General features: G+C 37.8%; 1 protein-coding gene across 2 annotated transcripts in view; it reads right to left on the reverse strand.

Moving 5' to 3' along the window:
• Positions 1 to 10,748: 10,748 nt before the first annotated feature.
• LOC127638792 (plexin-A4) overlaps positions 10,749 to 17,545 on the reverse strand; it is a 322,817-nt gene continuing 316,020 nt past the window's right edge. For both annotated transcript variants that reach the window (XM_052120525.1, XM_052120526.1), the window contains 2 exons: positions 14,602 to 14,752; positions 10,749 to 13,960 (listed from right to left, as the gene is read on the reverse strand). In XM_052120525.1, the coding sequence (XP_051976485.1) occupies positions 13,865 to 13,960; positions 14,602 to 14,752 (247 nt within the window). In that variant the 3' untranslated portion in view covers positions 10,749 to 13,864. The remainder of the gene's footprint in view (positions 13,961 to 14,601; positions 14,753 to 17,545) is intronic.

Genomic DNA, 17,545 nt, shown 5'->3' on the forward strand with positions numbered 1-17,545 from the left:
CTTGTCAGTTCTTTTAATTTAAGCAAAAGTTTAATTTGTATTATCTACCAGACTGTTAGCATTATAATACCATAGATATTTTTCAAGGCTTGCAGTCTGTTTTTGATACAAGTCTTTATTGATTGCCTGATCTGACTTTTGTTTTACCATGAGATCTTGTTTTTCTAAAGATGTGAAGCAGGAGATAAACCAAGCAGTTTGGATGGAGCCCAGACATTAATTCTCCATAAAACAGGATATTAAAATGGTCCCCTTGTGAATACAGGATCTTGAGAGAGATATTACTGTGTTCAAAAAGAAATATGTATTTCCCCTTTTTGAATCTAAAATTACTTTTAAAAAATGCTAACATATTTTTTTGGTTTCCATGTGCTGTGTTAATACACATCTGATACATTTTAAATTAAAATGGCTTATGTTAGCCTTATGTTCCTCTATAATGGTCTCATATCAAGCGTCCCTGATGTTTTAGACCCTCCAATAATTCACCCCCTCCTATTTTGAGATTCAATTCCATTTCAAAAGACATTATATGGGATGTCTTGTGTACAAGCTTTTATGTAGATGCCATTTTGTGTACAACATACGTGTGTGTGATGTGGATTTTGTGTATCTCAGGGACAATTTGTCTTTACGGCTGTTTAGGGCCACAATTGCTCAGGTCCAAGTCATTTAAATGAGCAGGTTTGTGGGTCATTAAGCTTGCTAGATAATGCCTCGGTGTTAATTATGCTGGAATGGGTCTTCATAGACACAGGGCTCATTAAAAACAGATCATTGTTGAGGAGCTCTAAGAATGAGAAACCATACTTGTGGTCAGGGCCGGAGTGGGATTCATATTCAGCCCGGGATGTCATGTCCAATTCAGCCCACACCCAAAAGGGGGGTTGGAGGTGAAGATGATAACAATAAAACAAGATCACAGCAAAAATATGCAAGATATGCAATTACTTGAAAATTATTTACGGTCTCCATGTCATTATCCACATATGGCATTCACAAAATGTTCACATTGACGTAAGACTTCATTATATCTGTTGTCAAAATAAGTGAATATTAAAGGGATATTTGATCATTTCATCACCCTCATGTCATCCCAGATGTGTATGAATTTCTTCTGCAGAACATGAATAAAGATGTTTAGAAGAATATATCAGATCTGTTGGTCCATTCAATGCAAGAAAAGGAGAAGTGGTGAGAAACAGATAAATAATAATTAAAAAAAAAGATAAATAAATCTCCACTTTCATTTTCATTTTCAGCGCTCTTCTCTCTTTAGAGTTCTTCTGTTGTTGGTGATTTACATATGCATATCGCCCCCAACTGGGCAGGGAGGAGAATGTATAGTAAAAAGGACTTAAATATTGATCTGCTTCTCTCACACACCTGTCATATCGCTTCTGAAGACATAGATTAACCCACTTGAGTTGTATGGATTACTTTTATGCTGCATTTATGTGATTTTTGTACCTTCTTAGTTCTGATCACCATTCACTTGCATTGAAAAGACCAACATAACTGAGCAATTCTTCTAAAAAAGCATAATTTGTGTTCAGCAGAAGAAAGAAAGTCATGCACATCTGGGATGGCATGAGGGTGAGTAAATGATGAGAGAAATTAAGTTTAGTTAATTTAAGTTAAGACTATCTTGGCACATAATAACACTGTAGAACTGTTGTGTACTGTAGTGTAATAATGCTGTTGCATCTGTATTCATTTACTTAAAGTATTCTGTTATATTGTGACCAAAAAATTATAATTTTGCTATTATCATTCTGCACTGCAAGGGAAGAGGATTTCAGAGATGAATTGATTGAGATTGTGAGACTGCAGTGAGTATTAAAATGGTGATGATCTTGTAGCTAAAGCACGTTCATCCTTTCAGGTATTAGTAGCGTATCTGTTCTAGACGGATCTTCCGAGATCCTTCCCGCACTGTCAAGTGAAGCGGCGCAACATCAGCAACAACAGTTTCGTCTCTCATGTGCTACTCTCTTATTTGTTTGGTTGTGAGAAGATAAAATAAAGACTGCGCCCGCTATAACGGAACTTAATTCTGATTCTATAAATACCGGATATATGGACTGTTGGCAGTTGTTATGCGATATATGATGAAAGTTTGTCAATCAACATGCGGACCTAACTGGCCCAATTTTTTACTGGCCCAGCGGGAATTATCCCGATCTTCCCGATTGCCACTCCGGCCCTGCTTGTGGTTTAGAAATACAGGGATGTGTCTAGCCTCCATAAAAAATATAGCACAAAAAAACAGAAATCAGTTAAGAATACTAATATATCCTTTTCTTTCCTTTATTATGCCAATTTTATATAGGCTAATAAAGTACTGTATATTTTATTTTATAATATATTCATATAAAATACAATATATGTTATTTATTTTATTAGTTTAATTTATTTTAGTGTTTTAGGATAAACAAAACTTTCTTGCATTTTTCTTGGTGTGGGACTCTTCACGTTGTATTAAAGCAATCACTAATTTCAGATGTTGCGTAATGCAATCAAGCTTGCATAATATCTGGTATAATTTAAAAATGGCAAATCTCAGTTCTGTAACATTTGCGTGCACCTGACAATGCTAAATTTAGTGGCCCATGAAGAGCTTTGCAAATAAATGGAAAATATTTTTTTCCAAGAGAAATAATATTAGCTGTTATATCCTACATATAGGTAAGGAGGACAATAAATCAGTGTGATTTTTCTCCAATTGGTTCTTCTCCAATTTCCCTGTTAATTTTGTACCGTGTTTTGTCATTGGCCATCTCTCTAATGAGGAGAGTGATCTGTTTGACACTTATCTCAACTGTCAGAATGTAAATATCTCCTGTTTCCATGACGAGAACTGCTTCAGTCATTTATGCGATGGGCCTCCATTCAGCCTCTGTTTTGATAACACATTACAGCATCTCCATTTACTTTGAGGGCTTTTCAGAGGAACAGGAATTTATGAAAAACATTTTTCTTCTTGTTGAGTGGAATACATGTCATTAATTAGAAAAAAAACTAGTGACAAGATGATTAATTTAACTTTATGATTTTGTTCTAAAACAGCAAAACAGAGAAACGCTGCTTTTATAAAGATCGGGAACGAAAGCAACTATGGCTATGACATCTCTACACACTTAAGTCATAAGAATGTTTCATGGTATCATGCCATTAGTACAGATCTGCACTGGAAACAGGTCTACAACCATATTCATTGGCAAAAACCCCAAATCAGTACTACTGTATTCCGCTTAATGAACAAACATCAACAAAATGTTGACAATTGACATATGTTTTTGTCAGTGAAATATGTTTATTTATTTGTGTTTGTGAATGGCAGTGTATGAATGGAGAGATAATCCTTTCTTGTCCTCAGTACTGCATGTCTGCTGAATTATGTTTTTCAATGTTGACTGCTGAGGTTCAGGTCTAATTTAAACGTACTATCAGCGAGATGCTTCCCAAGCCCCAGCATCCACAAATACTCTGCTTTAAAAAAATTGGACCTCTGGAGTCTGCTGTTATCAAGTCATTTCACAGGCCATTTCCTAATTGCCATCTGAAGCTCATTCAAGCATGCAGGTGCTTAGAATTAGAATTCAGGCTTCTGGAGTCTTGCACTCTTTTTTTTTTTTTTTTGAGAGCAGAATGCTGGAATGGCTTTCCGTCAAACTGGTACACATTGAATAAGCACACTGGCCTGCTAGAGGCTCCTGTCAAAGAAAACATAGATATTGTTGAACAAATGCAGAGGATATAATGATTGAAGTTTGTTGTTTTGCTGTAGTTCTGTATCTGACCTACACTACTGGTCAAACGTTTGGAAAAACATTTTTAAATTAATGTATATGTACTTACGTGAGATGAAGAAACCAGTCATATCAGTAGCCTAAAAAAAGCTGTATAATTTTTAGGCTCTAGGCTGCCTCATGGGGGCTACCATGTTGAGATCACATGACCAGCTGAACTCTAATATTCACATATTAGCAGAATAAAATCACATTACATGCCGTTATGTGTCAAAAAAGTCCCATATCGACCAGCACAACAATAACAAAAAATACAGAGTGCACCTTTCATAAAACATATAAAAGTCTGACTATTTATTTATTTTAGAAATCCTTCAACTTTAGTTTAACTTCTATTGTGTTGAACCGAAACTACCCGCAGGCATGCAGACTGCTGTTCTCTTGGCAATTTGTTTTTTTTCACGATTATTGAAATAGTCCATTCGCTTGCTTCCTCAACTCTGTGTTGGATTGGTCTGTATTTTGAGTAGGTTTGTTTGCCCAGGCTGCTAGCAGTGGAAGCTAAGTACTACACACAATTATCTTACTTCCTCAGGCATTTGGACTCCTACATTCCTCCATTTTCCCAAATGATTGTTGGAAATCTGATAAGAATACGTGTCAGACTGCCTGGGTTTTTCTGCCCTGAGATAACACCTATGTTTTCTGAGACTGCAGCATCCTGTTGTGCAGCAAAGCTAGACTGAACTGATGTGCACATGTATTGACAGGCTTTTTTCATTCAAAATGTAGCTAAAAAATTATGACAGTGCCCTGTACTGTGGCAAGGACAAAAGGCGTGGTGAAAAACATTTTCAGTCACAGATATGCTAAATGTGTGATCAGTGTGTTTAATGTAGTCTGGGTCATACTTTTGGGTATTATTATCAAGGAAAAGGGTCATGCATCCTGTCCATGTTGGCAGTGATACATTAATTAAAATGCACAGCCTTTGACATCAGCAACAAAAGATATGGGAATTGCTGCCTTTGACTGTATCAGAACAGACCAGTAGCCATACTGTGTTTATTGTATGTGCTGCTGAATTTCAATACATTTTTTGAGGAATATAAAGAACTTCATGTCAAAACACCAATAAGTTTAAACCATTCAGTCCCCCTAGGTCAAGTATTTCAGGGATGTGCACGTACAGAAGAAATATTACCAAATGAACAGCTTTTCTGAACAAAACGTCACTGCATTTTGTCATAATTTTTAGGCAAATTAAAAGAAACCTGTGTGCTCAGTAAGTATAACAGTTCACAGTATAACAGTTCACGGTATTAACAGTTTTGCATTTTGCATTGTCCCTCTACGGATTTGTTTTCTAAGGTTTTTAATTAATTGAGAGGAGAGTGAACATATGGATGGCATTGCATCAACAGATGCAATGCCCTCTGACAATGCTCTCCAGCCAAATATATCAATGCGGAAGGCTAAACTGAGGAATATTTCACTCTCTCTCTCTCTCTCTCTCTCTCTCTCTCTCTCTCTCTCTCTCTCTCTCTCTCTCTCTCTCTCTCTCTCTCTCTCTCTCTATATATATACACACACAGTAGGCCTATATATATATTTTTCACAATATAATCACTTTGCATTAGTGATTTTTAAACCTGTCAATTATTGGAGTGTTCTGGTTCATGAAAAACAAAAGCTATATATTGTCGATTATTGTATGCATCTCAAAGCACCTCTTTAGATGGTTTGAGTATCAGATTCCTATCCATATCAAATGCATCTTGGAGGGCATTTACACCTGGTCTTTTTGTGATCCGATCGCTATCTGATCAGTAAAAATGCCTGAAGTGAGCAAGTGTAAATACCCCTTTGCGATGGCTAAATAAACAATATATCGTAGATATAGAGTTTTCATACTTGAATGGCAAGTTTGTCCTCAGGCTATGCTGCAGTTGATAGTTGTGCTTTTTTTGTTCCCCTTTTCCTATCTCTGTTCACCTAAAGGACCAAAAGAGAAAGCCAATCATTTGGCATAGTAGCACATCCCATTTTCCCACGTAAATCGATTGGTTTGTCCAGCTATTAATCATTTAAAGTATCATTAAATGACAAGTGGAATGTCTTTACCTTCCTTGACAGGATTGATTGATGTGTTTTGAAGCCAATAGGAGGTGCACTGTCAAACTTTTAACTTGAAAGTAAATGTCAGATGAGACATTAGCCTCTCAGAAAGCTAATAGTCAGAGATGTGCATTTTCATTTTGACATTCATCCCATCATGAAGATAAATGGACGTTTTTATCTTAGCAGGCATTCATACTCTATCAATAGACAAACATTGTCGTTAAATCACTCTCATGAATTGTAATGTCTGGCTTTGGAAAAAGGTTTCTTCTGTGAATGCCTGTGGTGATCTAATGAGATTTTCCAGAGGTTTAATGCTAACATCTTAATTTGCATTTACATTTATTCTATTTTCTGGTTTATTTAACTGGGACAGTGCACATTAAGAAACATTGATGTAAATGTGCCAGAGTTTGCCAAAAAGCTATTTTTCATCTGTAGTCCCTGGACAGATGTTACAGAGTCACCCTAAAAACAGAACATAAACAGAATATAGAGTCTCATACCAGCCATGCAAAATTATAAAATAAAAAATATTTCCGTTAATAGAAATATGGTCTAAATACGACTACATTGTGCAGCATTGTTAGACGTTAACTGAAACATGTATAGCAGAAGCACAGACATAATAAACATGCACAGTATATTAAATACATAAAACTGCCTAACACAATAAAAGCAAAGCCACAATAAGACATGCATGAAGGTTAGGCTATATTTGGAATTGCATATCACAGAATGCTGCAATGGACCAATCAAAGTCAAGTATTCCAGAGAGCCATGTAATAATTTAAATCCCCATTGAAAAGGAAGGCCCCTTCCTGTATATTCCCCACAGAAAAGGAGAATGCAAACTATTTCTATACTTGAAGTCAGGTCCTCCAAGTTGATTAGCTTGATATTTAATTCAATAATAATTTAATAATTCAATCAGGATTTTAAAACAACTATTACATACTAGTCTCTCATTGACCTTCTGAACTTCTCTCCATGGTTTGTCTGGTCACCTATTATGGTTTGATGGCATACAACTTGCCATAGGATTTACTTTTGAATGCTGAGAGATGTGAGCACTTTTGCATGAAATACTGCTGTTGATTCCTTTTCATGCAAGCTCTCTCCACAGAGTCTGTGTGAATGATGACTCCTCCATATGTGGAGAGAAATTGAAATCAGTTCATACAAAGTTTCTTCGATGCACCTATCTGCTTCACAGCGGCCATGTGCCTGCCATTCCTGCATTTTCATCTTAAACCCAGTGGGTGGAAACAAACTTTATAACACAAATGTAATATGAACATTATATTGTGAGCAGTTGTGGGGGGTATGAAGATGATAGCATATTTTATTTTAGTTTGTGGAGATGACAACCCTGTGTGCTTCTCGCTGGCTAACTATGACCTACAGGCTAGTGAATTCCTTATCTGTTGATGTTTATGTGCTGTATGCAAAGTTCAGCATCATAGGTCACAAGTCTAATTCGTGAGATACGTTCTCGCCTCTATATGCATCCTCTCAAACTCGTCATAAATCGTCTGTGAGGCACAATGGTGATGTATTGATTAAACACACAAAATTTAAATAAATGAGTCATAGAATCTGTTTGGAGCTTTTGTAGACACCCAATGCACTTTACATGCAAATGAGGCTCACCCTAGCCATCACTGCCCACATGGGTATGACACAAACACATGAATATGGATGAGTGAATGATTTTGAGATACACAAAGCACAGGTAGATGAAAATGCATCTCATCTCAGCGCATGTACACCGACAGGTCATGGAACCATGTGGCCTATATCTAAAGTACACGAGTATAGTCATCATCATTATGTTGAAACCACAGCTGTTTCAGTACCCTTAAAGGGATAATTCTGTATTTATTTACTAATCCTCATGTTCTTCCAAACCCAGATGACTTTCTTTTTTCACTGCGAAGTAGCAGTGTCCAATTCGAAATCATGCATTTGAGTTGGATCTCTTTAATGAATTAAAAGGCAGTCCTAAAGATTCATTCATGATTCAGTCTGATCAGGTTCTCAAATTAAATTCTGTTTCCAAAACAAATATATAATATGGCTTTATAAGGCTTGGTAAATTGCGCACACATTATATTGATCACTTTATGGTGCTTTTGCATCCTTTTTGACACAACCATAAAGACCACTAAGTTGCTCTTTTCATATTCCATGAAAGGAAGTCATATGGGATTGGAACATATGAGTAAATGACAGAGTAAATAACAGAATTTTTCATTTTTGGGAGAACTATCCTTATAACAGTGAATGACTAAAAACCACATTGTAGCATTCCCTGCTGGTCCCTCCAAAATGTCTTGTGGCAGTTCTACTGGAACGCCAGTCAAAGACAGATTAGCATTCTAACTTTTTGTTCGTTGCTTGTAGTGGGTTGCAAGCAGAAATATTCCCCTAGTTTTCAGTGCAGCATAAAATAACAATGGTAGAATTGCCTGAAGGATTTCAGAGGCGATGAGTCTTATAGTAACAATCTGAAATATGTCAGCATTGATATTAAAATTAGCAGTTTTTTGCTTTTCATTTAAAATATTGCCTGTTCTTCCTGTGCAAATGTAATATTCCCAAAGAACAGCAACAAAGATGTGGCATTCATGTCTGTCAACTTCTTGATATTAATCAATAGCATCAAAATTAATGCTGAGTCAGTTGTTGATGTTTGAGATGGGTTTATTGAGGCAGAGATGGCTGTGTTGGGGAAGGCTGGGCAGACACAGGTGATGGGCATCTTTCCGATGTTTGACTGAGGCGATGGAGAATGAATTTAATTACAGCACTGTTCACAGAAAAGTGACTCAGGGAAAGAGGCAAACTGAGAGCATGTGTTAGAAAAAGCACAAGGCAAGACTGAGCTAGTTGTGATCAAGACCCGCCATATTTTGATGTACATATATGCAGAAATTGAATCTACAAATGCAGAATTGAAAAGAATTGACTCTTAAGTATGAAAGAATCTATTCTTTCTCCAAAGCACACATTTTCATTATGGTCCACTGTGATGCAAACAATAATTTTCTTAATCAGTATTTTTTTTTTCTTCCTTAAATCTTTACCCTGTTGAAAGAACATTTTCTTGTTTTAAGCATAAATGTTTTAAGCCAAAATACTGTAATTTATACACCATATAATATTGCGGTATGAGGGATGGTATACCATAGGTCATTTCTTATCAGATGAATGTGTGGGATACAGGCTTGGAGACATGCAGCTTGACAAAATGGCTCATATGTTATGGAATAGTGGTTGCTAGGGGATATATTTTCAAGGACATTTTCAATCTACGGTAACTTCAGTCAATCCCCACTAAATTTAGTGTTGTTTCACAGTGCTTGGGCATGTGGCTGGGTGGTAATACCCCTAAAGCTGCATAATGAGTTATCTCAAATTTTCCCCATCAGGAAACAACTGTTCTCATATATATTATGTGGTTTAGGGCACATTTCATACAGCTTTATTGATTTCAATATCATGTGTTTTTCCACCATGACATGGCAACTCCAGAGAATACCTATGCCAGATTTCAGAACACAACAGAACTGAAATTTAATTATTAAATATGCAATTTTGTCTGAAACATGCAAACATAATAATAGAATCAAAATGTAACATGGTCTGCGCCGGTAAATGTTTTTGTCATATGAAACATGTATTTGAACGATTGTCACAAGTTTATTAGAAAATTAAGCGAAACTACAGCCTAGGAATCCATTTTGAAAATCAAGGCTGGTAAATGATTTCAAAGCATCCACAGAAGGACCAGTACCTAAAGAAGAAATAAAGAGAATGACAAAGAGAAGCCATTAAGGCAATGCTGCACTGTCACTCATACAGAGAGACAAAACTGTAGTTTTGTCCACGTTCAAAAGTTATTCATAGAATATCTACTTTTATAAAACAGATCCTGGATGCTGATTGGTCAATAGTACGCTTCATTTACAATAAAACACATGACCTCTTCACCGAGCTTCTGTTTATATCACTATGCAGCACCCATTCCATGAAACACTGCAAGGAATTCAGCATTCTTCTCTATGGCTTCAGAATTTTCAGAAGTTGCTGTATTGTGTTTGCTAGGCCTCAGATGTTCCTTTTGACTGACTCTTGTAAACTAAATCATGCCAATGATTGCATCTCAATTTCCTTTAAAGAATGTGTACAGTATGTTGTTTTTTTTATCCAATTCATTTAGATAGGTATCGCAGATTAGCATTAGCTCTTTTCCAGCTATTGATGTCTGCAGTATCTCTGTTGATTCTAGTTCACTGTTTGGTCATATCTGTTTACTTGATGAGAGGCTTTGCTGGATCTGTTTACCAAGATAGATAGGACAAAGCAGAACCAATAATGCTAATTGCTTCCATCTGCCCCCCGCAGCTGTCAATAGCCATTTTAGTCAATCCCAGGAATTAGTCCTCCATCATTCACCCTGAATTCTTATTAGGGACCTGTGCTGCATCTACAGCGATTTGATCTAACTAATAATTATGTTAACATACATCTTGTTGCTCTCTCTAACTTTGAAACCTGGAACATGCATAAGCTTATGATTCACATTGATTTTCATGCTTAAAAAATTATGTTGTGTTAAGAAAATTCTTAGAATTTATATTTTTATGTAAGGATTGGCCCTCTTAATATGGCATCATTATCAAAAGTTATGTTTTTAATAATGTCCAAATATAAGCCTATCTATCTCTTAATAACCTTGTGTTGAAAAGTTTTAGTTTATTTTGAATAGTTAAGCAAAACAAAGGAAACATACTGTAAACCAAATAAAAGACAATAGACCCATCTTTTTCATAATAAAGTTTATTCTATATTACAAATAGTATTTTGTTCTTGACTGCAAAATAGGAATGCATTATATTTACATACACAGGTATACAATTAATTATAACAAATTTAGAGAAGCTTGCTTTTCCACTGGTCTCTCTCTCTCTCTCTCTCTCTCTCTCTCTCGTCTTCCATCAGGATAACTTTTTCTTGCATCAAAACTGGAAATATTCAAAAGTCTATTCTAACAGGTCTCCGTAACACTGAGCTAAAAGGACTTTTTAGTTCTTACAAAATGTTTAAGGTGGAAAACTTTATCTGGTCTTTTGGACATAAGGGAGGGGGTGGTTCTGTTGACACCTGCTGTGGATGTACATGACAGATGAAACATGGAACGTAAATACAGGATTAGAGTCATGAGGAAATCCAGAACGATTCACTTCATCGAAATATCAGCTCATTGAAATGCTTTTTTCCCCACAGGTTTTTCCACAATAATATGACGATCTCTAGATTTCCTAAATTAGTTCCCAGAAGAAATTATTACACTGTTAATTATAAGCGTCAATTTCAAGATTTCTAACAGATTTACGGGTTATACTTCATGTCAGTTTTCAGAAAGGTTTGTCTAAAACATAATACCTAAAAATCTTGACAGTGGTATCTGTGCAGCTGTGTACCTGAAATACCTAATAAACATAGTCCACTGCTACTAAGATATGCTAAGAAATAACACAAGGAAACCCAAAGCAATCACACACATAATTAAAAAAAAAACATTAAAAAATAATTTTGTGGAAAGCTAATGCAGTATCAAAATGAGTCAAACCTATAATACAAACAGATTTATGGAAAAATGCAGAAATACAAAACAGATATGATGTGGTACAAACAAACTCATTAAGGGAATGAACTCTTTTAGATTTGCACATTAAAGACAACAAAAATGCATTATTTTCTTTGTGAAAACCCCTAAATAGCATTTAAGGTGGGAACCTCGCGTGAATGAGCAGCTGGAGTGTTCACACTAATGGTCTGGCTCAATGTAATCGGTGAATGAGGACTCTCAGCTTGACATCCTCTGAGAAACACAGTCTACCTGATAGAAAGGTATTTTTGTTTTGCTCATGAGCACAGGAGTCTGATGAAAGTCTAACAAGGGTTTGGTTCACTTTAGAAATTCATAGTAGTATTAGATAAATTGCTAGCAAGGCAGATCATTTCATATCCAAATAGGTCAGCATGCAAGGGTATATACTATATCTGCTTAAGGTTTCATTAGCCTTATTAGCTAGCATCTAAAACATTCACAAATGGTCATTGCAGTTGAATGGAAGGGCAGGATAAAGGTTCCACCTTAATCAAGGTTGCAATTTTTAAGATGACAGATACATTTTTTCTTCTCCATCTCATTCTTCCAAGCAAATGAAAGAAAAGAACACATCCACATCATCAATTGCGAGGCTTATTTTTTCTATTTTCCATTTTTCTTTTATTTTTTTAAAGTTTAAATTGAAATACATGCGTTGAAAAAGCCAATAAAGAACCCAAGGCAGACCTGGGCTGGTCTCCACACATTCACATCACCACATGGGGTACGCTGTCAAGGGTAAAGGAAGGTCTATGCTCAGAGGACAAAGGAGGACAGCTAAATGGTCTCTTTCTCTTTGTCAAAGTTACAGCCAATATGTTTAAGTCCTTGACACTCCAACCGTTGTCATTTGGGAATCGTAAGCCCAGGTTGGGTCTCTCAAGGCCAGCTACAGCAAGCACCATCCCTCCCCCCTTGTACCGTACAAAGAATAATGGAGAGAAACCAATATCAGACTGCAGATAGAGCGTTAGATTCATTCTGCAGGTCATAAAACAAACAGTGCCTTGTGTTCAGTTTCTCAGGGGTAATTTATTCTCCAGACAATCTTTGTTCTTTTTTTTTTTTCAATTGGGTTCGTTTGGTTTTCTGCTGACCAACTTTGTCCATGTGTGTGGGGTTTTTTCCCAGCCGCGTCCAGAGTGCTCAGAGTAATTACGGGTAGACCCTGTGGCAGTGAACAGTGCAGAATGCACATGTGCACTTTCAGCAACTCATCCCGTCTGGGTGCATCTCTATTACCACCCAGTAACAACTAATTCTGAGTAGGATATTTTGTAATTAAAGTCCCCCCACTGTATGTGTGAACTGAGTCATCTATGAAATGTGTGCTTTTTTTAAGATAACAGAGATTTTTGTCCTCAGCACAGCGTAGGTCCTGGAAACCAGGATGGAGGACACGTGGCTCTCTGCTCCCACTGCAGGGTGAGGTGTGTGTGCTTCTAAGGGGATCAAACCTTGGCTTTTCCTCTAGTCATTAGAGGTTAAATTGAGAGATGTGCAGGAGCCAGATACTGTATATGCCAACATGAAGGCTTGGGGTGAAGTGTAGAGCTATGCGAATGCCACAAGATGACACTCTACGTTTTAGAGTCAAGTAGGTTCCTGGAAAAAACAGAAGAATTGAAGCACTAACTCCCTGTGTTTCAAGGGTTTTAAATGCACCTCACTCTCTTCAAAGTGAAAATAAGCAGGCAGGTTGTCCAGGCTTGATTGTTCTCTTATCAAAGCGCTCAGTTATGAAGTAAAAATCCTCTTGTACATCCTGTAAATGCCACATTCTCAAGGTGTCTTTTGAAATGGCCCAAATGGTCTGCATTCTTTAGATGCATGCAGTACCATATTTTGTCTTGCTTTTCGATGTTTAAAAAAAGGTACTACAGTAAACAGGACTCTATATTAGCGCCATACACTACCCTAGTCATAAAAGTCAGAACAAATTGACACCAAACATAGTGGTTTCTGCTTATCAGCTATACTTTGAAGGCAACAGAAATGTTTCTTTTTTTTCTAGTCAGAGAGAAGGATGGAGCAGATGGAAGCAGAACTCGTAGGTAGCCAACCTTCCTCTACACGGCAGAGCCGGATGGCAACCCAAAACGACTGCATCATAGGTAATGTAGTCCTTGGCTCCTCTGCCCACCCTCCAGTTCCCATCTCTACTGTTCTAGGAAGCAGAGCTAATATGATGCAAACGCTTGGTTTTGTAGGAAAATTGCAAACAGAAGAGATGAGATAGATGGACAAATCTTCACTCAGGCACGGCTCGGTTTCTGATGGATCTCCCAGTGCACTCTGGGAAATGTGGTCCTCAGCTCTCCAGGCTCATAAAGACGACCACCTGCTCCAGCTTGTAGGCCAGTCTCTGTTTCCTGGCACCGTCATCCTGCTCCAGTGCAGACACAATCTGCCCGTGGGAGATGACACATCAAACACATGCCTCCACATAACCAATTCTGTCATTATATTATTCACCCTCATGTTGTTCCAAACCCCTGTGACTTTTTTTTATTGTACATGGAACACAAAATTAGACTTTAGGCAGAATGACAGTCTCAGTGACCATTCATTTTCATAGTTTAGAAAAAAGACTAAATGAAAGTGAATGGTGACTGAGGCTAATGTTCTGCCTAACAAACCCATGAGGGTGAGTAAATGACGACAGAAAATTTTTGGGTGAACTATCCCTTTATCGTCTACTCCTGACTTTTATGTAAATTAAATACTATGAATTCTGTTTTCAAGTTGTTTGGCCATCTACTTGGTTTAGTTATGTATGGGTCAACCTCATGAAAATATCTGCATGCAAAATATATGTTTTGCATTCAGCCAATGAAGCCTGTTTTTTTTACTCGTCATGAAAAATGAAGATACTTTTCAAACAAATTCTTATTACAGTTAATACAAAGGGGTAATGCATCTTAATTTTGGGGAGAAATATGACATTTTCTTAACAGGTTTCATGAGATTCACTCTTATAATAAGTAGGCTACACATAAAATGTGGCCAATACCCAGGTTGATATAGTGATTAAAATGTTTTACATACCTCCTCTGTATATTTGCCCACATAAGAGTAGATCTCGCTGAGGGAGCTCATGGTGTTGAACTCAGTCATGTGCATGCGGGACTGCTCTGCCAGGTATGCGTTCATATCCTGATCACTGATTGCAGGCATCTTACTAATGTCTGAGTAATATCTGTGAAATAAACACACACACACAGACACATTTCTCAATAAATGCTTAGAACATGGACAGGTGACAAGGCTTGAAGTCTATTAATTGTTGTATTTCAGGGTGAACACTGGCAGTGTTTGCTGCAGCTGACATTAGCTGTGAGACTTAATGAGCCAGTGTCCTTGCAAGTTTCCAGCGATCAGCAGAATCTATAAAATGTTTAATCTTGGTGTAAGGTGCATTATTTAACACACTAAAAATAAACTCACTAGTACATCCAAAAGAAAATACATACACATAAGTACTCACACATACAGACACATTCTGGAGTATATGTGTGAATAAATTAGGGATGGTGGAGGAAAATAAATCATTCACTGTCACCTGCAGCTGCAAGAGCCCCTGTCGACTCTTTAATTAAGGCAGGTCATTTACATTTTTAATTCCTGCACCATGCCAACTCCTGGACTCAATATAATCACTGACTAACTGCTTACATGTGTGTGTTTTAGATTGAGGACACATTCTAGGCTCCCATAAGCACCTTGAGTGGCAGGTGCAGGTATGTGCTGCAATGCACCATGGGACTATCATGGGTGGGGGCATTAGCCTTCACCTTCCAAAGGCTAATGACTGGCAGCTCACCTGGCTCTAATTACTACTGTTTAAATGTCACCCGTTCCTCTGTCAGACTGAGTCTGTGCTGGTTATTCTCTATTATGGTATATGACTTAAACGTACACTTCCAATCAAAAGTTTGGACACACCTACTTATTATTTACTATTTCTATTTCCATATGGCTTTTAAACAGTATTATTGAGTTTCTATGCATTCTGGGCACTTGTTGGCTGCTTATAATTTACTACCCAGTCTAACTCATCTATTTAAATTTTCATTAAAATGGTAATTTTGTAAAGAAATTCATACATGGACAATTTATATTGGTATGCTAAATTAATTTCAAAGCATTTACGCTTAAGTCTGTAGATACAAAGGATTTAAAGATCATGAAAAAAAGTTTAGTCAAGTTTGTCCAAACTTTTGACTGGGATTATACATTCACTGTGTGAAAATCACTAATTCCCCTTCTGTCACTCACTCGGCATTGTGTCGATGTAGTGACACTAGGGGTTGCTCTTGAAAGCCCTGAACACCTCTATTCTTTTGAGAAAAGGCCAATGAGACTTGGCAAGTGGAATTTGGAATTCTGAATTCTCCCAGGCCACACCTCTTCCCCTCATGGAATCTCACCGCAGTCCTCCTGGGCCTTCGGGGAGCCCCCTTTGAGCCGCTAGAGTCAGTCGAGCTGAAAGCCCTCTCCTTGAAGATGGCCCTCCTGATTGTGCTCACCTCCATCAAGAGGTTTGGGGACCTGCAAGCATTTTTTGTCCGTGACACTTGCCTGGAGTTCAGTCCGGCAGATTTTCACTTGTTCCTGAGACCCCGGCCATGTGCCCAAGGTTCCCACGACCCCCTTCAGGGATCAGGTGGTGAACTGCAAGTGCTGCCCTGGGAGGAGGCAGACCCAACCCTGTTGTTGCTGTGTCCGGTGCATGCTTTGTACACCTACTTATATCGCACACAGAGCTTTAGACACTCTGAGCAGCTCTTTGTCTGCTTCGGTGGACAGCGCAAAGGGAACGCTGTCCACTGGATTGTGGATGCCATCGCTCTGGCATACCAGGCCCAAGCCGTGCCCGCCCCTTTGGGAACACAAGCACACACTACTAGGAGTGTGGCATCCTCGTGGCCACTGGCCCATTGCACCTCTTCAGCAGACATCTGCAGAGCAGCGGGCTGGGCTACACCCAATACCTTTGCGAGATTTTACAATCTCCAGGTTGAGTCGGTTTTGTCCCGTGTTTTGTCAGGTAGAAACAGGTAGAATGAGAGTGACCTGAATGAGAGTGGGCATTCCTTCTCCTTTTATATCTGTATGTCCAGGGGAGTGGCATGCAAATTCCACTCGCCAATTCTCATTGGCCTTTTCTCAAAAATATAGAGGTGTTGGGGCTCTCAAGAGCGACCCCTAGTGTCACTACAGTACAACAGTAACCAATATGTTTTATATACAATATCTAATTACAAAAACATACATGTTTAATCTACAACAAGCTAGACCAATTTCAAGTGCATTATGATTGTATGTACAGTACGCAAATTCAGCAGCTTCCATAACACACCCTAATCAAATGCTGCCTCATTTCCCTTTACCCATTAAACAGCAATGAAGATCTTTTCCTGCATTTATAAAGATATGAAAGGATCAAAGGCAGCCCTTCAGCACCTGTCCTTGACTCGCTGTCTTTTTTGCTGTGTAAATCTCCCTGGCCCTCTTCATATGCCCTGGGGTCTCTTGTATGTATTTTAGCATGGCGCACATCTCTAATCTACAACTCCGTTCTCTCCTCATAAAGTCTTGTCTGACAAAAAAAAAAAAAAAAAACAGAAGGATAGTCTCAGTCTCAACAAATTTGTCACCTATTAAGATACTGCAGAAAATAACCAATTAAGGATCTACTTGAGAGCTGCATCTCGGAATAAAGAATGTATCACTGACATAAAATATAATCTGGTTTGAACAACACTGCCATGGATGTCAGCACCTTCAATTAAGGTAGGCTTTTAAGCTTATATTTTTTAGGCTTTTAACACTTTATCAAGCTAATGCATGAAAATGAGCTTTCATCCCATCTCAGCTCTTTCATGGTCATTGTGAGCTGGGAGAATGATTACAATCTTATCATTTTTCCCATCATGCTCATCTGCCACCTCATCTCCTCACGCAGCCTCTAATACCTTACAGCAAATAA

The sequence above is a fragment of the Xyrauchen texanus genome, chromosome 47 (assembly GCF_025860055.1).
Source record: "Xyrauchen texanus isolate HMW12.3.18 chromosome 47, RBS_HiC_50CHRs, whole genome shotgun sequence".
Taxonomy (NCBI): Eukaryota; Metazoa; Chordata; class Actinopteri; order Cypriniformes; family Catostomidae; genus Xyrauchen; species Xyrauchen texanus.